The sequence below is a fragment of the Chiloscyllium plagiosum genome, unplaced genomic scaffold (assembly GCF_037043375.1).
Source record: "Chiloscyllium plagiosum isolate Xiang-an unplaced genomic scaffold, Cpla_swu_hap1 HiC_scaffold_9, whole genome shotgun sequence".
In the NCBI taxonomy this organism is placed as follows: Eukaryota; Metazoa; Chordata; class Chondrichthyes; order Orectolobiformes; family Hemiscylliidae; genus Chiloscyllium; species Chiloscyllium plagiosum.
This window is the reverse complement of record NW_028270147.1, coordinates 82,949,834-82,971,805: the sequence shown is the minus strand read 5'-3', so window position 1 is coordinate 82,971,805 and position 21,972 is coordinate 82,949,834. Positions and strand designations below refer to the sequence as shown.

Sequence of the window (21,972 nt, the reverse complement as noted above, 5' to 3'; positions counted from 1 at the left end):
GAGAGAATTGTAAGGGATAGGATTTATGAACATCTGGATAGGAATAATGTGATCAAGGATAGTCAGCATGGTTTTGTGAAGGGCAGGTCGTGCCTCACAAACCTTATTGAATTCTTTGAGAAGGTGACTAAGGAGGTGGACGAGGGGAAAGCAGAAGATGTGGTGTATATGGATTTTAGTAAGGCGTTTGATAAGGGTTCCCCGTGGTAGACTACTGCAAAAAATACGGAGGTATGGCATTGAGGGGGAGTTGAAGGTTTGGATTAGGAGTTGGCTGGCTGGAAGAAGACAGAGGGTAGTAGTTCATGGCAAATGTTCATCTTGGAGTGCCGTCACTAGCGGTGTTCCGCAAGGATCTGTTTTGGGACCATTGCTGTTTGTCATTTTTATAAATGACCTGGAGGAGGGGTTAGAAGGTTGGGTGAGTAAGTTTGCGGATGATACGAAAGTCAGAGGAGTTGTAGACAGTGAGGAAGGATGTGGCAGGTTACAGCGGGATATAGATAAGCTGCAGAACTGGGCAGAAAGGTGGCAAATGGAGTTCAATGTAGCTAAGTGTGAGGTGATTCACTTTGGTAAGAGTAATAAAAAGATGGGGTACTGGGCTAACGGTCGGATACTTGGTAGTGTGGATGAGCAGAGGGATCTTGGTGTCCATGTACACAAATCTTTGAAAGTTGCCACCCAGGTAAATAGTGCGGTGAAGAAGGCATATGGCATACTGGCTTTTATTGGTAGAGGAATTGAGTTCCGGAGTACTGAGATCATGTTGCAGTTGTATAAGACTCTGGTGCGGCCACATCTGGAGTATTGTGTGCAGTTTTGGTCGCCATACTATAGGAAGGATGTGGAGGCACTGGAACGGGTGCAGAGGAGGTTTACCAGGGTGTTGCCTGGTATGGTAGAAAGATCGTATGAGGAAAGGCTGAGGCACTTGGGGTTGTTTTCATTGGAGAAAAGAAGGTTTAGGGGTGACTTGATAGAGGTGTATAAGATGATTAGGGGTTTAGATAGGGTCGACAGTGAGAATCTTTTTCCACGTATGGAGTCAGCTATTACGAGGGGGCATAGCTTTAAATTAAGGGGGGGGGTAGGTATAGGACAGATGTTAGGGGTAGGTTCTTTACTCAGCGAGTCGTGAGTTCATGGAATGCCCTGCCAGTAGCAGTGGTGGACTCTCCCTCATTATGGGCATTTAGGCAGGCATTGGATAGGCATATGGAGGATAGTGGGCTAGTGTAGGTTAGGTGGGCTTGGATCGGCGCAACATCGAGGGCCGAAGGGCCTGTACTGCGCTGTATTCTTCTATGTTCTATGTTCTAACCAGTGGGATTGGTATCTTCCAAACAAGAGTTGACTGCCCTAATCCTATTCACCTTGCCACATCCAGTTCTCTTACTAATTTGCTGCTCTGCATTGCCAAGGTGTTCATTATTTGTTGAGTTCCTGCTACTACATAGCCCTAAGTTTGAAATCAAAAAGCACAAAAAGCTGTTGTTACCACAGGGAAGATCACAGGCAATAGAGGTTTGTCCTCATTTGAGCTAGACTTTTGATCAGGGTATTGATCAACTGCAGGGAAAATAACTTTCATGTCTACTTTGGGATGATATCGCCAATTCCAACCACCTTCGCACAGTACTAGCTAGCATCAGTTAATTTAGATTTTTGGGTCTATTACTAAGCCATTTGGCTGATCTAGTTTAGCCAAGCTTAATACCAATAAGAGCGCAAATGTGATATTTTGATTTTCAAAAATCAATATAAATATGCCTTACTGGACAACAACCAAACACACTTGCACATTTTGGAACCACAAACATTTAAAGTCATATCCATCTTATCTGATATTAAAGAAACCAAATGTCTGATAAAATTGCCCTTAGCAGGTTTGACAAAACTGAAGTACAAAAAACAAGTAGGGACTAATTCTACTGTTACGTAACTTTAAAATAAACTCCAGTTTTCTTAATTAAAATTCAAAAAATGAATAAACCTTGGAGTCATTTTTGATGAATGCCATAGTAACATCTATGAACCACAATTTTTGCTCTAGTTTCATAAATTGAGTAAAGTTAAATCTAAATCCAGGCTTTTCCACACAAAGTATTGGCGTGTACAGAATTCAAATTTTTTTTTTGGTTAAGTAAAAATTCCTTAAACGCATGTTTTCACTGATAATCAGCTGTATTATGAAGCAATACTTCAATATTACATATTTAAAATCTCCAAACATTTGTTTTCAAAAGAATTTAAATTATGACAAATCAGTATTTATAATGTCATGAAGATATACGTTAATAGATTGGCAAAATGTCACATCTTTTAGAAAAAGATGATGATTTAAACAAATGTCTGAAAGCAATGGCCCTATAAATGTCAGTAATCTGGTAATCCTCCATAGACTAAGAAACTGTAATGAACTTCATGTCAAAGTCTCCTGAAGGGTGATCTCAAAAATTATTTTGCCTCAACGACATAACATTTTTCTTTGGCACTCACAATCCAGTATTACAAGAGCATTACAGCATTTCCTAATTAGATCCAATGTAGAAAACTGGACTCAATTTCTTGAGCCAACTAGCCAGCCCAGTTAGGGGTAGGTTAACTAGTCGATATTTTTCCCCCCTCATCTTTCTTTCCAAAAAGGGAGGAAATTTTTGCACACTCTAACCTTGAGAAATACCAAGTTTTGAAACGAGAAATGGGGACCATGATATATTGCACTGGTCAAGCACTGATATTCTGCACTCAGTTTCACATGAATGCATAACTCAGCAAGCATACAAGCTGGAAGACTGAACAAAATATATGATAACCTCGGAACAAGGTGAGGGGCAAAAATGACGAACAAACTTTTAACTTCAGGGCTCTGGGTGGAGACAAAGGGAAGAGGAGATTTCTTAAGACCCAAATACAAGGCTATGGTTCGCAGTCAAAATTTTTGAAATTCACCCTTTACTGTATGACAGATCAAAATGGGGAATAACAAAATTGATTAAAAACTCACTTGTGGCTGAACCAAGAAGGTTTTTTGAGGATTTTTCTTCTCTGGTACCATAATCCAGTGGGTAATCTGTTTGACAGCAACGATAATACATTTTCACAACAGCTACATGCATACATTAGATAGCATCAAGCGCATAAGCTGCTAGTTGAAGAACACAGCTTTCAAAATTCCTTCAGGACTTAAATCTCCACACAGTAGGTATAAACGCAGTACATAAAGCCATTCTCCATTTTTTGAAACAAATGCATTTGGTAATTTTGCTTTCCATTAGCCCAGACTCAATTTCAAGACTCTGGAAAACAAATGCAATCACATGCTGCCAAAATCCAAGCACAAACAGGAAACAAAGAAAGCTGACACTTTTCCTGAAGCAAGAACAAGCTGTTTGTATAAGGTCATTCTCATTTCTTATCAAGGCCCCGTCACTAAGTAGACTTTCAAAGTTCATCACTTAACCAACTGCTTTCTACAATTTCCCAGGCAGTGCAATCATTAGCCCATCAAAACTCATGGGCGTTGAATGAGTAGTCGGTGTGTTCATGTGGTCTAAATGAAAAAAGCAGCCAATGACTGCCAGAAAAAAAGCAAAGTATACAGAGGATGCTGGAAAATAAGAACGAACAGAAAACACTGGAAACATTCGCTCAGTTTTGGTAACACCCGTGGAGAGGAAAACATTTCGGACTGAACTTCCTGAACTGTCACATTTGCATTAAGTGACTCTTAAGTTCCAATGTTTTTTAACATCACCCCCTCTATTATCAATGTCAATATATTGAAGATTAGGGGATGGTCAAGTGAAGCTCAAATATGACAGACGAGATCCATTTTTTGATAATTTACATATTTGTTTCCCTTATCGATATAATTTAAGCTTAAGCCATCATTCTACTTTCTGTATTGGTATAAAAGTTCCAGCTCCAAAGAAGGGCCACTGAACTTGAAACGTTACCCCTGCTTGCTCTCCACACAGATGCTGCTAGATCCACTAAATTTCTCCAGTGACTGGCTTTTTCCCACGATTCAAAATAGCATGTCTAATTGGTGACCAAGAACTCAAACAAGAAATTGTTATGCACAGATATATTGCATCTCATCTTATTTTCAGAAGACTACTTGGATGAGCTACCATCTTTATTGAAGAGAAAGTGCTTACTCCACGACAAAAGTCCTTCTTCCCATTCTCCAGCTGCCCACTAGGATATTTACCTAACTTAAGCACATTTGAAAAGGTCATGAACCAAAACAAGTAATTAACTGTATTTTATCATATTAAAAATGGTGTTTAGAAAACATTAGGTGAGTGGATGCAAGGAGGGGGAAAGAAAAGCTATACTTCTAAATGAGTGCTTTGCCTTCAAGTTATATTAAAAAACCTGGGTACGGCATACTCCCCAGTACTAGAAATAATTTCAAGTCATAGTTCAGATTAAAAATCACTTTTGAAGAAAGTTTTGTATTGCCTCACTTTCTATACATATGTTTATTCAAAAGATCTCAAGTGCAAAAGAAGCAAATTTGAAGAATCTCTCACTTCCCTTAACCATTTTCCTGCTTTTCAGTAAGCTCATACCTTTAACTGGCTTATAGAAATCAATGTGTACTCTAATGAGTGACAACACTCCCCTTAGACGTGAGATACAAAAGAATCATTTAATTCTGCTCCAATTACAGAAAAGACGATTTCAAAATTTAATATTGGAACTTCCAACCCAAAATCAATTCATTAGGCGAAAAAATTTTAAAATACAATGTTACATGACTTCACTTAGCTAGTCAATCGTCTTAAATAAACTGCATCATTCTTGACTCAATTATAGGATGCACTTCTCAATCAAGCCAGAGACCAGAAAAATCTTGACCCACACTTGGACATACACTCCATGAATACTGCACTGTTCAAGATGCAATCTTTTAAGCAAGACTTTAAACTACTACCCGTTGCCATCAGGTCCAATGGCTCAATATGACCGAAAAAAAGAGGGAGACACATTTATGCTCTAGTTAAGAATAATCCCTGAACCAACAGCTCATTATCGCTTCTGAATCCTATTTTGCATGTCAGCTGGTTGTCATGCTTTACTACATAACAGCAGCTCCAGTACTGGTGAGAAAACATTGTGTCAAGGCTTTTCATCTTGCATTCATCAGGATAATTCACCAAGATAACAAAAAAAGGACAAAAAACAAACAAACATTTCATACTGTATGACAGAAGTGCTTTTAGTTTGACAAGTAAACCATCGATATAGAAAATAGAGTTAATAGCAATTAACAATTGACTTCAGAGCAAGAGTATCTAACATTAGATGAGATTCTGCAAGTTAACATTTGCTGGACAATCCTGACTACATAAAGAAATACACTTTTAAAACCAACCTTTAAGCACCTTGCATGTATAACTTCTCCGCAAAAACAGGATTTTAAAAGAAAACAAAAAAAAGGGTAAAAACGTTAAGTCACCATATTATTACCAGAACATGGGACTGTTCTGTGAAAGAGGTGATTAATGATTTAACTTAAGGTTCATCACGCCTCAAATGAGGGGAGAAGGAGAATCCTTCATGGTAAACTGAGCCAATGCAGGAATAGTCCCATACAACACTGGCATCACGGAGTTAAAAACCAGCCATTTGGCCAACTGAGCTTACCAACATCCCCTTTAAATGAAGCTTTTTTTTTTAAACTCAAGGTTTTTAAAAAAAAAGTGTTCGACACTTATTTCAATTTGTCTGCCATAGCTAATGTTTTACAGGTCATTAAAATCAGGCCAGTAGCTAAAATCACCTTGCAGCAATGGGATCATTTCAAGTTACAAAGACAAAAGTTAAAAACCATATTTGCAGTTTTAACTTACTAAAGCTAGTGATCATACAGTGAAAAATTAAAGAGAAATTAAATTTCAAGCAGAAGGTTGAATTAACTTCCTTTAACATCTCATAGGTCACTAACAGTAAACTTTCATGAAGATAGGAGATAACATTTAAAGAACGACATACCATAATCTTCATCAAGATATTCAAGGCGTTCTGTGTTGTACTGCGATTCTGCAATTTCTTCATATTCCTCCACCATGCTGGTACCAAACACCCTGCACAAAGTTGACTGGCATTAGTGCAAAACGGTTCAAGAACATCAGCCAATAAGCCACCAAACCCTCAGTCACATGGTTGAAATCTTTGAGGAGAAAGTGAGGTCTGCAGATGCCGGAGATCAGAGCTGAAAATGTGTTGCTAGAAAAGCACAGGTCAGGCAGCATCCAGGGAACAGGAGAATCGACGTTTCGGGCATAAGCCCTTCTTCAGGTGGATTCTCCTGTTCCCTGGATGCTGCCTGACCTGCTGCGCTTTTCCAGCAACACATTTTCAGCTCAGTCACATGGTGTTCTACTGTTAGCCCTCTTATTTACAAAAGGGAAGGAAGCAAGAAAATAAGTTGCAGGAAAGCAGAGTTAACTCAACTTTCATAAAGCAAGCAATTGATTGAAACTTTTAGATTCAATTTGTGCATTGCTTAAATTCTTTGGGTTTTTCCTCCTCCAATTCTTCGGTCTTTGTATCTTAAATGATTTTCAAACTGAGTTATCAAGTAACCAGAAGCTAAATAAGACGGTTTCAAAAGTAAGAGAGTTATACATTAAATAACATTGCAACCTTGTCAGCAAAAAGCAGCAGGTAACCGCCAAAGTGTACAGTTTAGACAAGTCTCACATACTATTTCACTGGGACATGTTTCATTTCTTGGAATCTGCCGGCATTTAAAACCTTCATGTGGTGCACTTGAAATGTAGAAAATTACCAAGTTTATCTCAATCAAACAACAAAGCTGCATTTTGGTCAACGTTAGTCTTCACTGCAGCTACATTCCACTGGGCACTTGTTTCTCATTGGACAACTAACACAATGAAATCAGATGCTCAACCCTTTTCCCCACGCAGCAATCTTAAGGAAAGACACTAGTGTGATTTTTTTTAAAGAAAAGCAAAACAGGATCAGGCAGTCAATAAAGCTCAAGTATTGTCTTACCTTATGAGGCTAAGGGGACAGAAGTGTTCTGACCCAAAGTGCGACACTAATTCCACCTAGAAAACAGAAATACTGAATTAGCATTAGCCAACAAATCAAACAAGCTTTTAAAAGAAAAATGGTGAAAGTACTTGTGAATAAATTCCAAAATTAAATAATCACCAGAACAATATTTGTAAAAACAGAAAACATGTTACTTCAAGTGAAACTTGTGAAAACAAACAAAAAAGGAAACAATTGCAAGACGGTAAACATTTGTATTGAACCAGTCTTGCAATGTCAGTATGTTTGTATAAAGAGGTTCTCCAGTTTAATAGATGTGAAAGCTTCTCACAAAAATTGTAATTTTATTACTTTGAGAACATGGAGATGAAAAGTGAAATTAAGGTCATAGCGATGTACAGTATGGAAACAAACTCTTTGGTCAAACACATCCATGCCAACCGGATATCCTAACCTAATCTAGTCCCATTTGCCAGCACTTGCCCATATCCCTCTAAACTCTTCCTATTCATACACCCACCCAGATACCTTTTAAATGCTGTAATTGTACCAGACCCATCATTTCCTGTGGTCACTCATTCCATATACATGCCACCCTGTGTGAAAACATTGCCCCTCAGGTCTCTCATATTTTTCCCTTCACCCTAAACCTATGCCCTCTCGTTCTGAACTCCACATCCCAGGGAAAAGACTTTGTCTATTTATCCTATCCATGTTCCTCATGACTTGATAAACCTCTTAAGTCACCCCTCATCCTTCGACGCTCTAGGGAAAACAGCTGCAGCCTATTTAGCCTCTCCCTATAGCTCAAATCCCCCAAGTCTAGCAACATTCTTGTAAGTCTTTTTTGAACCCTTTCAAGTTTCACAACATCCTTCCAACAGGAAGGAGACCCGAATTGCACACAGTATTCCAACAGTGGCCTAACCACTGTCCTGTCCAGCTGCAACATGACCTCCCAACTCCTATCCTCAATGCTCTGACCAATAAAGGAAAGCATACCAAAACACCACCTTCACTATCCTATCTACCTACGACACTACTTTCAAGGAGCTATGAACCTGAACTCCAAGGTCTCTTCGTTCAGCAACATTCCCTAGGACCTTACCATTAACTGTATAAGTCCTGCTAAGATTTGCTTTCCCAAACTGCAGTACCTTGCATTTATCTGAATTAAACTCCATCCGCCACTCCTCAGCCCATTGGCACATTTGGCCCAGATCCCATTGTAATGGGAGGTAACCTTCTTCACTGTCCACTACACCTCCAATTTTGGTGTCTTCTGCAAACTTACTAACTATATCTCCTATGTTCATATCCAAATCATTTATGTAAATGACAAAAAGTGGAGGACCCAGCACCGGTCCTTGTGACACTCCACTGGTCACAGGCCTCCAGTCTGAAAAATAACCCTTTACCGCCACCCGCTGTCTTCTACCTTTGAGCCAGTTTTATATCCAAATATTCTCCTTGTATGCCACGAGATCTAACCTTGCTATCCAGTCTCCCATAGGGAACCTGGTCGAATGCCTTACTGAAGTCCACATAGATCACGTCCACTGCTCTGCCCTCAATCATCTTTGTTACTTCTTCAAAAAACTCAATCAAGTTCATGAGACATTATTTCCCATGCACAAAGCCATGTTGACAAGCCCTACTCAATCCTTGCCTTTCCAAATACATGTACATCCTGTCCCTCAGGGTTCCCTCCAACAGCTTGCCCACCACTGAAGTCAGGCTCACTGGTCTATAGTTCCCTGGCTTGTCCTTACCACCCTTCTTAAACAGTGGCACCATGTTAGCCAACCTCCAGTTTTCCGGCATCTCACCTGTGACTATCGATGATACAAATATCTCAGCAAGGGGCTCAGCAATCACTTCCCTCGCTTCTGTCAGTTTTGGGTACACCTGATCAGGTCCTGGGGATTTATCCACTTATGTCTTTCAAGAAATCCAGCACTTCCTCTCTATAATATGCAACATTTTGCGAGCTGTCACCATTTATTTCCCTACATACTATACCTTCCATGTCCTTCTCCACAGTAAAGACTGATGCGAAATACTCATTTAGTATCTCCCCCATCTCCTGCGGCTCCACACAGGCTGCCTTGCTGATCTTTGAGGGAGGAGAAAGTGAGGACCGCAGATGCTGAGCTCAGAGAGTCGAGACTGTAGTGCTGGAAAAGCACAGCAGGTCAAGCAGCCTCCAAGGAAGAGAACTGACGTTTTGGGCATAAGCCTGATGAATGGCTTAAGCCCAAAATGTCGATTCTCCTGATCTTTGAGGGGCCCCATTTGCTCCCTAGTTACCCTTTTGCTCTTAACATATTTGTAAAAACCCTTTGGATTCTCCTTGACCCTATTTGCTAAAGCTATGTACCCTAATTGCCCTCCTGATTTCCCTCTTAAGTATACTCCTACTGCCTTTATACTCTAAGGATTCACTTGATCTCTCCAGTCTATACCCGACATATGCTTCCTTTAGTTTCTTAACCAAACCCTCAATTTCTCTCTTCATCCAGCATTCCCTATACCTACCAGCCTTTCCTTTCACCCTAACAAGAATATACTGTCTTTGGATTCTTGCTATCTCATTTCTGAAGGCTTCCCATTTTCCAGTCGCCCCTTTATTCGCAAAAATCTGCAACCAATCAGCTTTTTAAAAGTTCTTGCCTAATACCATCAAAACTAGCCTTCCTTCAATTCAGAACTTCAGCTGTTAGATATGGTCTATCCTTTTCCATCATTATTTTAAAATGAATAGAATTATGGTCGCTGGCCTGAAAGCGCTCCCGCACTGACCTCAGTCACCTTGCCCTGCCTTATTTCCCAAAGAGTAGATTAAGTTTTGCACCTTCGAGTAGATAAATCCATATACTGAATCAGAAAATTGTCTTGTACACTGAAAAATTCCTCTCCATCTAAACCCTTAACCCTTACGGCAGTCCCAGTCTATATTTGCAAAGTTAAAATCCCTTACCATAACCACCCTATTATTCTTACAGATAACAGATCTCCTTGCAAATTTGTTTCTCAGTTTCCCCCTGACTGTTAGGGGTCTATAATACAATCCCCACTAAGATGATCATCCCTTTCTTATTTCTCAGTTCTACCTAAATTACATCTCTGGACATATTTCCGGGCATATCCTCCCTCAGTACAGCTGTAATGCTATCCCTTATCCAAAACACCACTCCACCTCCTCTCTTGCCACTCCCTCTTTCTATCTTTCCTGTAGCAATTATATCCTGGAACATTAAGCTGCCAGTCCTGTTCACCATGAGCCATGTTTCTGTAATTGCTATGATATCCCAGTCCCAAGTTCCTAACCATGCCAAGTTCATCTGCCTTCCCGGTTAGGCCCCTTGCATTGAAATTAAACTAAACTGCATTTATCAGCCCTTTGTTCTCTTTGTTTCTGCCTGCCCTGTCTGTTTGACTTGCTTCTTTTCTCAACTGTACCTGTCTCAGATTGATCTCCTTCCCACCCCACCCCGCCCCATACCTTGCTAGTTTAAATCCTCCCAAATAGCTAGCAAATCTCCCTGCCACTATCTTAGTCCCCTTCCAATAGTCCCCTGCAGTCCTTCTTGTACAGGTCATTTCTACCCCAGAAGAGATTCCATAATCCAAAAATGTGAATCCTTCTCTCATACACCAGCTCGTCAGCCATGTATTCATCTGCTCTATCCTCCTATTCTTACCTTCACGAGATCAGAGCACCAGGAGTGATCCAGATATTACTACCCTCAGGGACCTTCTTTTTAAAATTCCTAACTTTCTATATTCTCCGTTGAGAATCTCATCCTTTTCCCTTCCTATGTCATTGGTACCAATGTGTACAATGACCTCCTGCTGGTCCCTCTCCCCTTTGAGAATATTCTGCACCCTGAGACATTCTTGATCCTGGCACCCAGGAGGCAACACCATTGATTTTTTTGCTGCTGGCCACAGAAACATCTGTTGGTGCCCCTCGGGAGTCCCCCAACACAAAAATCAATCACTTGGAACCCAATGTACCCCTCATTACATTAGAGCCAGTCTTGATATTACAAACCTGGCTGTTCGTGCTACGTTCCCCTGAAAGTCCATCGCCCCCTATATTTTTGAAGACAGCATACCTGTTTGAAATGGGGATAGCCACAGAAGACTCCTGTACTAATTACCTACCTCACTTTTCTTGGAGTTAACCCATCTACCTAAACTGTTTCTGCAGCTTTTCTCCCTTCCTACAACTGCCATTCATCACATCAACTAGCTCTTGTAAATTCCTCATTGCCTACGTCACTTCAACTGATCTATTTAATCTGACAGAATTCGCAACCAATGACATTTATTACAGATATAATCCTCAGTAACCCATAAACACTCCAGAAACTCTCACATCTGACAAGAGCAGCATATCACACTAAAGACATTTTGCTCCTTCCAATCTACAGACCCATAAAATAGCACCTCGTATTGTTCTACAAAACACTGCTCCAGGCTAACTTAATACTTATGGTTTAATCAAGAGATAGATCCCAATAAAAACAAAGAACCCACTCTATTCACTATTATAGATTTAGAGCAAGGCTATACTTCAAACTATTTACTTATCTGTTTTTGAGCTGTGACCTCTCCCAAACAGGTTTCTCCAAGATCAGTTGAGAATTTCAGTTTGTTCAAGTTTTCCTAGACATTCCGATGTCCAGTGATACGCGAATTCAAATCGCAAAGGCAGTAACTGCGCAGATTCACTGCTGTCAGTTCGCAGGGGGTTCTTCCTCTCTCTCCCTTACAGACCATGTACTTTTTTTTTATAGATTACTTAGTGTGGAAACAGGCCCTTCGACCCAACAATTCCACACCGACCCTCCAAAGAGCAACCCACCCAAACCCATTCCCCTACATTTACCCCTTTACCCATCACTACAGGCAATTTAGCATGGCCAATTCACCTAACTTGCACATTCTTGGATTGTGGGAGGAAACCAGAGCACCTGGAGGAAACCCACGCAGATACGGGGAGAATGTGCAAACTCCACACAGTCGCCTGAGGCGGGAATTGAACCTGGGTGTCTGGCACTGTAGGGCAGCAGTGCTAACCACTGTGCCACCGTGCTGCCCATTTGCTGCCTTTGTCTTTCTCCCTTTTAAAAGGGCGGTTTTGACTTTTGCCCCCAAAGTTCCAAAACAATTGCAACAGCATATAAAACAGTAATTGCTTCGCCTGAAATTCAAGGAAATTACCATCACCACCTAAAATACCTCAAAAGGAGCAGCTTGTTAAAGCCAGAAATTTTTCCCATCCTCCATCTTGGATTATCCAGACCTTCAGACATTTACTTAGTAAGTCAAACCATGAGATTCACAACTGCTTTGATGTATAATAAAGCTTAGAAACACAACCTTCTACAAGCGATAACGGTCTTTGCTACTCATCTCAAACACTCACTATAAACTTAAATACACAAAAAGTATGAGACTTAAATCATAGCAAGCTCATTGGAAGCTGCAAGACTTGGGTTTAAATAAGCTATGGTGAGTTACTTATTGAATTGAGTGTTTCGGAACATATTTATCTACAGCACTAAAATGAATTTCAACTGATGAATCAGAGTTTGGATAAATTAAAAATCAGATCACAGTTCAAAATAATTAATTGAAATATTATGCAAAGTAAAATCTGAATCATGGAGTTTCGAAGAATGGCAAGATTTCGCATGCGCCTTTTTAAAAGGAGCACCCTGATGAGTCAGTTTATAAAATGGCTCGCGTAAGTATGTTCTGTGAAAGATGATCATATTTGGTTCCTTTCAAAAAACTTGAAAAGAGGAGCACAGATATTCTTGAATGTTACATGCTTGCAAACATCTCTTTTAAAAAAATCTCATTTACAAGATGTGAACATTGATAGCTGGGTCAACATTTATTGCCATCTAGGCATTTTTAGGAATGGTCAGTTACCAGACAGAGTGCTGTGGGTGTGAAGTTACGTGTTTACTAAAGTAGTGAAAGACAGCAGTTTCCACATTGGGGTTTTCCAGTAATTAACAATTTCATCTGATAATCTAATAATGACGATCACGGTGATCAGATTCTTAATTCCAAATTCTCAGTGAATTTAAATTCTATCAACTATGGTGAGATTGAAACCGGGTGCCCAGAATATTTCGCGTTTCTAGTCTAGCAATAACATTACGCTGCCCCACAAACTCTGCCCCCAAAAGTATAAACAGCTACACAACTGGTTCAGAAAATGGCTCTCTTTTTAAGAAAAGAGAAAGAAAAGCTGATGACTATGAGGGGAGTCCATTTTGATGAAAAGCAGGTAGGTACTGAAACAGTGCTTTAGCATTCAGATGTACTGGACACTTGGTTCATTTTAGAATTCACAAGTTAACAAAATGGATAAAAATAAATTTAAAAACAACTTTAAAATTAAGCTAGCCAAAACAATTTGGCTTTCGATAAATGCAGTGACAAAATTAGAAGGCTATAGTACTAGCTTTTGAAATGCAAAAATCAAGTCAAATATTCAGAGCTGCCTGACAACACTACTGACTATTCATACTTGGAAGTTTTCAGCATACATTCAAAAATTAAAAAGGACATTATAAATCAAACTTTTAAGTGTAAAAATTGGTTTTAATAGAGCCATGTTTATACACAATACGGTAATTGTTTCCAATACTGTCACAATGTGACAAAGTTCCACTGAAATGCATTTGCATTTTTCAAAACACCATTCAGTATTTTACAAGCACACAATGCTGCGCTAAAGCTTCCATCATTTCATGGGAACATTAGTGGTAAGTGACCCAATTCATCTGAAGTATTAGCCTTATTAATTTTCATACTTAAAGAAGTGCTCTTCAAGTTGGCAACTTAATAATAAGTGACTGAAAGTGCAGTAATATAAATTCCCACTTATTCAAGCATGTTTATTTTAGCAATGCATATTGTTAAAAGCATGCAATACTGGATTTCATGCATGTTTGGAGTGCCTCTGAAAAAGAACATTTCCCATGTTTAATTTCTAATAATGCTAACCTTTATGTATTTGATGAACATCTGAAGCAAGAGAAAGGGAGGAAAAAAAAGGTGTCAGTAAGAGTAGTAACAGTCAAGATAGATCACTACATGCTACAAGCTCACAGTACAATCAATTCCAATTTTCAAAGATTTTCTCCAAATACTATGTTCTCAAAAGTGACCTGAAAGAATGATAAAAATAAACAGCAAAATGTCTATCAAGATGTTCAAATCTGAAGAAAAAATACACAAGACAAGAGCAAAATTTAAAAACTGAACTAGTTCTGGGAAATAATTTATGCAACCATAATTTTGCTCACTTTTGAAGGCTTTATAAAAATATCTCCAGCCTTTCATACTTTATTATCCAATTGCCCAATGGATCTGACGTCAGCATTATATTTCAGTAATTTCAAATGCGCTCCAGCCATTTAGTCAGTGACATGAACTGCAATTTAAAAGTAGCCTTATGTCGAAGGATAATTCTTTAGTGAATACATCTTCAATAGATGATTGCACATCCTAAATGAACCAACCCAAACTTACATCCTCTCAAGGACTCTTGTTGAATTGATAAGGAAATCATTGTATTGTACTTGAGTGCCTCATTTTACAGGAGAGGGGTAAAGAAAGCAAGAAAAATTCTAATCTACTTTTAAGAAAAGTAGATCTTTTGGTTAAGATCAGGTAATCAAACGCTAAGTCTGCATTTCAGGGAAAGCAAAATTTTCCAAATTTTAAATGAAACAAATAAAGCCAATCACTATACAAGAATCAAACAATGCATTATAGCCTATTGACCTCCACATGCAATCTTTAGATTGTTTTACAGTCTAACCCTCCAAAAAAAGTGAAATTTTACATCTTGGGAAAAGCTACCATTTTAACTGATCGGCAAACACACTGGAAGAATTAATGCCTTTAATGATTTGTGCTACATTAGAGCTCCCTCCAGTGGTTTGTCTTGTAGTGTAAAATATTTAGTTTCCATTAAAAAAAAGTATAAAATTGCCAGGCACGGAGACTTAAACAATTGGTCGATTTCAGTGGTGTGATGTGCCTTGTCTACAAACTGTATTTGAGATATTTATACCGAAAATTGTGGCCTGAACTTATTTTAAACTGTAAGCTTTTAAAACAGAAGGATAAAATAGCTTCAGCAGTTCGGCAAATAGAACAAACTGCTCTTCAAGAGGGATGCTCATACTGCAAGGTCTCAACAGCAAAATCAATGTGCTGGATTTACCAAGACGAGCAAAGCATCATCTTATAAAAGAAAGCAATTTTCCTTTTAAGTTGAAACAGGTCAAGTATTTTTGTATTGGGGCTCTTTCTGGGTGCACAGGTTTGAATGCAAGGAATGGTAACATAAGCAATCCTTAGAAAGGTGTTGTGATTCTTTTTTTGAGGGGGGGGGGGTGGGGGGGGGAAGAGAGGGAAAGAGAAGCAGTTCAAAAATGCTGAAGTGCATCATTTGAACTGCTAGAGGAAAAATTACTTCTGAAAAGTTGGAAAAAATCTCAAGATGAACATTCTTTAAGAATGGTTTTGATACTGTTTCAGTCCAGCAAAAGCAAATTTCACAGAAGAATATCGCTTCCTATAATTTTTATTTCATTGTGAAATAAAAATCACTCAAACGAAAGGTAACTTGCATTGTAAACCAGATGGGTTATAGGAAACCATCATGACATGACCTTTAACTCATCTCGCATTTAGCACTGAAGGCTGGCCTCTAAATAACTAAAACAATGCTCATAAGCATTTGTAAAATAAAAAGTCTGTGGAGATAGCTGTAAAGAAGCCGATGGGGAAAATAAGTAATGAACAGGTAAACAAACACTCAAAAGGATAGAAATTTATATAGTGAACTCAACTATTTAAGTCAAATGCACAATCACGACATTCAGGGTTATATACAATATCCTAATAAAGCTGAATGACATGGGCACTATTTGCACATCTGGCTGATAACACAGGTTGCAATGCCATCAAACACTAGTAAGCAAAGCTTGCTATCAAATAAAAGATTACAATTATTTGTTCAAGTCACAGTAGACTTTCAAATATTTGGTTAATTTTTTTTTTAAAACATTTTCTCCTCCCAACTTTTACCTTGACATACTTGGCATACATTTGCTCATCTAAAGGAAAGCTTTGCACAGTTCTTTCATCCAGAGCATGGAATGTTCCCAGTTTAACCCATTTATTAGTAGGATATCTGCGCATAAACATGAAGGTGAAAGAAATATAATTAGGAAACAATTTTAAAAGTATTTAATACATCTGGAAAAAAAACTTGCAAGGAGAAAATTCAACTTTCACGGGGTTGTTTATGATGCAGTGGTAGTCTCCCAAACTGAGCCAGAATGCCCAGAGTTCCAAGTCCCACATGCACCTCAAGTGGCACAATACATCAAGATGTTAATTAAAAAACAAACATACTTCCAACTTTCAGAGCGGGTGATGTAGAAAATCCAGTTGTTTAATACACCCAGGTACATAAGTGAATAAAATTTAGCCTTCATCTATTAAGAGTTAAACCAAAAGTGTATTATTATTGAAAGTCAACAGCTACGTTTATTGATTTTATATCCGCTGCACTTTTGAACAACCTTTGACTTAAAACATACCTGTCGCTGATAGAAACCAGAAAGTCCTTTGGTGTAGAGGAAAATAACTCAAAGTTTGCAATGTCAAGCTGTCTGACTTGGATTGGCTCACATAACTCTATTACAAACCTGTGGAAAGAATGACAATCTGTAATAATGCCTAACCCATACCAATGTTAGGACTAATATTAAACATTCAAGTTGTGTGCACTTGCAGGTGAAAATGTTTGGCAAAAAAACTTCCCTCTGATTGGTTTCCTTCCATGTGCTAAAAATTACAACGTACCAAATTTTGGCGCTGCACGGGTTTAGCATGTACAGATCCATATTTTCCATTAGAATTGCTGAATTGCTCTGCAAGACAAAATTGCAATATAAAGTATTAACATTTTATACTGGTGTATGGCCAAATGCACCTGCTCCCTGTTGACATATCACAAAATTAACACTTTTGACAAACACTAGGGGAATGCAGAGTTTGAAGTTTTACTCTTCATCCATCCTTTATAAGGAAAGAATGTTCAAAATCAGAAGGAATCAGGGAACTGAAAAATAATTTAGGTGCTCAGCACCAGTACACATTTCGACAATAGCGAGAACACAACCATCTACATTTAATATAATATGGTAAAACAATGTGCTTGCTACATTGTACAGCAAATCACACAAGCTCACTTACATCTTAACCTTCAACCAGAAAAAGAAATCCTTTTTCTGCAGTATGAATTTGCTTTTTGCTGCTTGCATCTAGATCCTTATTGGCCTAGGTAAACATACTGAGATTCAACATTAGATAATAATTAAAAGTGGTGATCTACTACCCAAACCATTCACCCATCATTTCCAACTGGACTAAAAGTAGAACTCAAGCCTCAAAGTTCAAGGCAGTGCACTAATTCAGACATCCAACAGTATTTAGATGCAAAACCAGAATATCACCACCCGACATGCAAGACAGCAAAAACCGTAAACAGTAATTTGAAAATTAAGTTTAACACAAGGCTTCTTTTAAAAAACACTAGGTACATTGCATTGAGTGCATGATTAATCATCCTTAAATCGTGTTAAATTCATAATTCAATTATGAGTTAGCTACTTATAATGGATACAAGTGGAATTGGAAAGATTGCAAAAGAGGCTGAAAGAAGAGGATTGAATTTTATGTTCCTTAAGGGATAGCTGAAAAAAGGAGAAAGGCAGGAAGTGAGTGCAAGAAGCAGGTATATTTTTGTAATGCCAAATATTCAAAAAATCTCAAAAGTCAAAAGAGTCAGTAAAATTAAATTTCCACAGATTGATGGCAGAATTCAACAAAAAAAGTGTACTTAAACCACAAATCACTAGTTGGAAATATCTGGCGAATTCTGTTCATATTTGAATGAATACAAAAATTCCATGGCATTCCAATTTCAACGGTGAAATGGCAGATAAGAAATGCTGTTTTACCAAAGTTACCTGCAGAATGGAACAATCCAGACAGCAACTTCTAGGTTCATTTAACCTGGCATATATGTCCGTTACTGACTGTACCATTTATCCAGAAATGATTAAGTGCCATTTGCCTCACGCTTATGAGGGCAGGAGGCTCTAGGCCTAATGGAACTATTGCTGGACTTCTAATCCAGAGACCCAGGTAAAAATCTGAGGACAATTCAATTAAAATCCAAAATTGAGTCTAATGATCATAAATCCATTGCCAGACTGTTAGTGAACCAGATGGGTTTTTCCTAATATTCTTAGGGAAGGAAACTGCCATCCTTATCTGGTCTAGACTATATGCAACTCCAGACCCACAGATGTGGTTGACTCTTAACTGCCGTCTGGTCAATTAGGGATGGGTAATAAATGCTGGCCTAGCTAGCAATGCCTTCATCCCACGAAAGAAAGGAAATTCTAATTGTTGCCCTCCCTCCGACAAACCACAACTCAACCAAAGCTCTGTGGAGTCTTACTTGTCCACCAGTCCTCTGATCCCTATTTGCATTTAGGAAACAGTCAAATATCATTAGGTTATATCTCCGCAATCTTTCAGATGCATCTTACCCAGCCAAATTCTATTCCCACACCAGCCTCTCACATCGCAACCAACAGTAGAACCCCCCCCCCCCCCCATTGTCAACATCGACCCTAATCTCCACCTCTTCATTTTTCTCCTGAGATATCAAACTGCAGATTCAACCAGATTTCGGTCACCCCTCTGTTTTCTGATTCCACATAATATATATTTGACTAGGAAGTACTAGATTTTTTTTTCGAAGATTTTAAAAATGGCCATACAAATTCAAGCTATTAAGTCACCCTCATAAAACCAGTGTTATGAACGGAGTTCTCTACTTAAGTCTTAGTATCCGAACCATGCAGCAGCACAACTGAAGCCTCCGTGTAACGGGATACAATATACATCTTTAAGCAAAGATGTTCATCTTGCGAATACTGAATCAACGGCTCTTAAGGAAAAATGTACTGCTGCTGAAAATAAACACTTTTGTCGAAAGGTATCGGTCTTGCACTCATCGGGATATTCAACATTCGATGACATAACCTCAATAACCTGAAGGTGAAAAGCTTTGATAAAGTATTGTTTTTCAACAATACTCGAGTCCAGCATTACCAAACAAATCAAAGAATAATACCTTTGCTTCTGGATTTGCAGCCAGAATTTTGGCTCCACATTCTACAGAGGCATAGTTATTGAAGTTTTTCTGTAGCTTTTTTGCAGAATGTAGGACACCACTAGAGGTATGCAATGACTGGCCTGAAAGAAAAAAAGTCATTTATATCAAAGCTGTTCTTACATTCATCCCAACCACAAGTTGCCAATTTTCACATTTTCCCCCTAATTACTCTTTAATTTCTATATTTAACAAAAAAAATTCTTGACTCAATTTAAATTCACTAAAATGCCACACAGTCGCGCTAGATTTTATTTGGCTCCCCATCTTTAAATGTCCCATTCTCTACGTTATGGGAATAAACCATAAACAATGAGGGAAATTACATTCATCAAGCCAGGGAAGCACATTCAAAAAGTGCAGACACCATTTATATTTAGTTATTTTTTAACATTTATCATTCTCTAAGTCTAGAATCAACGGCATTGAAATAGACTGCGTGGAAATAGTAAAATTAGATGTCTGAGTAGCACAATAGAAACTTACAAGATAATACATGGCTTGGAAAGGTGGACGCTAAGAAATTGTTTCCTTTAGGCGAGGAGACTAGGACCCGTGGGCACAGCCTTAGAATTAGAGGGGGTAAATTCAGAACAGAAATGTGGAGACATTTCTTCAGCCAGAGAGTGGTGGGCCTGTGGAAATCACTGCCGCAGAGTACAGTGGAGGCCAGGACGCTAAATGGCTTCAAGGCAGAGATTGATAAATTCTTGATGTCACAAGGAATTAGAGGCTACGGGGAGAATGCTGGTAAGTGGAGTTGAAATGCCCAACCATGATTAAATGGCGGAGTGGACTCGATGGGCCGAATGGCCTTACTTCCACTCCCACGTCTTATAGTCTAATTTTGGAACCAGTGATAGCACTGCATTACATTTGAGCAAGGGATTTCACATTAACATTTTCAATGCTTACTTTTCTCTTTTTCTTCTTCCATTACTTTCTTTTTCCATTCATCAAACGAGGGAATGTCTCCTGAATCCTTGGGTGGAATCACGGAAGAAGAATCTCCAGAGTCCACTGCTCTTGAAATTTCAGTACCCTATGTATCCCAAAGAAAAGTAATTTACATTCACATAGGCTTGGATTATAAAATGTTATGAAACTTGGTGCTGATATGCTTCACTGTTGCAAAAGACAAGAAATACAAAGGCAGGTAGCCAAGTAAAACAACATTTCGTACAGACTTATTACACTGGATTGTTAATTCTTAACTTCAGCTTCAACATCTTTATTTATACATTAGATGGAAAACATTGATGGCCACATTCTTTTGGTTGAAAAAATCTGCCATACCTCTAGGGCAAATTAATTACTAGTTTGTTTGCAGTTATTCAAAAAAATAACTGCAAACTTTTAGGTGCAAAAAACATCAAACAGGTAGGTTCAAATTATTTTAGAAAGTTTTTTGAATGGACTTACTACGGTATCTCAACCAGACTGTTGGGCCAGCTCATGGCCAGAGGTGGCACGAAATGACTGCCCGTGGAATTGGTATTGAATTAGCAAAGACAACTTTTAGCAGTAGCGATAGAAATAGTTTGTTTAGTTCAGCATTTAGGGTAAGATCACAAGATAGGCCAATGGTAGCTTTGAGAATAAAATTAATCCAAGATAAGTTCTAGGCAGAACGAAGAATCTTACAGATTAAAATACAAGCAGTTTTGTACAAACAACAGTCGCATATGTTTATAATAGACAGTCTGATATGATGTCTGGGAAAAGGCAGCTGGAATTTGTAGTTGAGCAAGAATTAAAAAGAAAAGTATGATCCCACAATACTCTTTGGGTAATTGCATTTGTTTAGGTATAGATTGAGTATTGTGAAACTAACGTTAAAGAAATTTGGCTGAATTCCTTTAAACAATGAGCTATATAGACTGTGAAAAGGAGTTTCCAACCAGTCAGCAAGGGAGGACTGAATGATAGAAAAACAAAAAAGATAACCTCTAAAAGAGCACCAGTTTGACTTCAAAGAAAGGTGAACAATGGCAGTTTCACAAATAAGTAGCCCAGTTAATAATAATGAAGGCAATTCAATGAATTTGTACACCCAAGGATCAAAAGAGGAAGGAGGACAGAGTCAAATGGGGAATGAGAATAGACTTTATAATATCTTCGGAGTTCAGACAAGCTGTGAAAGCGATTGAATGTCAATCTCAGTAATGGAAATTTGAATAGATGTTGTAATAAGTAAATTATGCAGAAATAATTTAGAGTAGGGCAGTAAATTTAATCTTTAGAAGCAATTTCCTGTTTAAAACACACTTGCAAACAGCAGTTGCAGCTGCAAGATTGAGAGGCAATGTTTATCTAACCTTCTAAAGTCAGGTGGTACAGAAGCTGCTTATAACTCGTTGGCTAAATTCTAACATTAGGTTTAACCACATAACTTCATAAGTAGTCTTTGAGAACTGATATGAATTTTACAGAGATTAGCAGGAATTCACATCTTTTTGTATCTCCTGCAATCCGGATTGCAGGAAATACAAAAGGAGCAACAGAACTGGACAAGGATAGCAATGAATACAATGAAAAACAATTCAGTCCTTAAAAGAAAAGCAAGTCTGGTAAATGTCTGAGAAACAAAAATGAACAAATATTAACTTTTGAATGTAAATTAATGGAGTCCA

The 21,972-nt window shown here is 38.4% G+C and overlaps 1 protein-coding gene across 4 annotated transcripts in view; it reads right to left on the bottom strand.

The window, feature by feature from the left end:
- Window positions 1-21,972, bottom strand: part of suco (SUN domain containing ossification factor) — a 57,849-nt gene that overhangs the window by 7,755 nt on the left and 28,122 nt on the right. For 2 of the 4 annotated variants that reach the window (XM_087990887.1, XM_087990884.1), the window contains exons 7-15: window positions 20,255-20,381; window positions 19,301-19,422; window positions 16,954-17,021; window positions 16,689-16,796; window positions 16,171-16,276; window positions 14,074-14,094; window positions 7,036-7,091; window positions 6,010-6,101; window positions 3,011-3,076 (exon numbers count right to left, since the gene is read on the bottom strand). In XM_087990887.1, coding sequence (XP_087847013.1) covers window positions 3,011-3,076; window positions 6,010-6,101; window positions 7,036-7,091; window positions 14,074-14,094; window positions 16,171-16,276; window positions 16,689-16,796; window positions 16,954-17,021; window positions 19,301-19,422; window positions 20,255-20,381 — 766 coding nt within the window. The remainder of the gene's footprint in view (window positions 1-3,010; window positions 3,077-6,009; window positions 6,102-7,035; window positions 7,092-14,073; window positions 14,095-16,170; window positions 16,277-16,688; window positions 16,797-16,953; window positions 17,022-19,300; window positions 19,423-20,254; window positions 20,382-21,972) is intronic. The other 2 variants (XM_087990886.1, XM_087990885.1) reach the window with 2 other exon arrangements.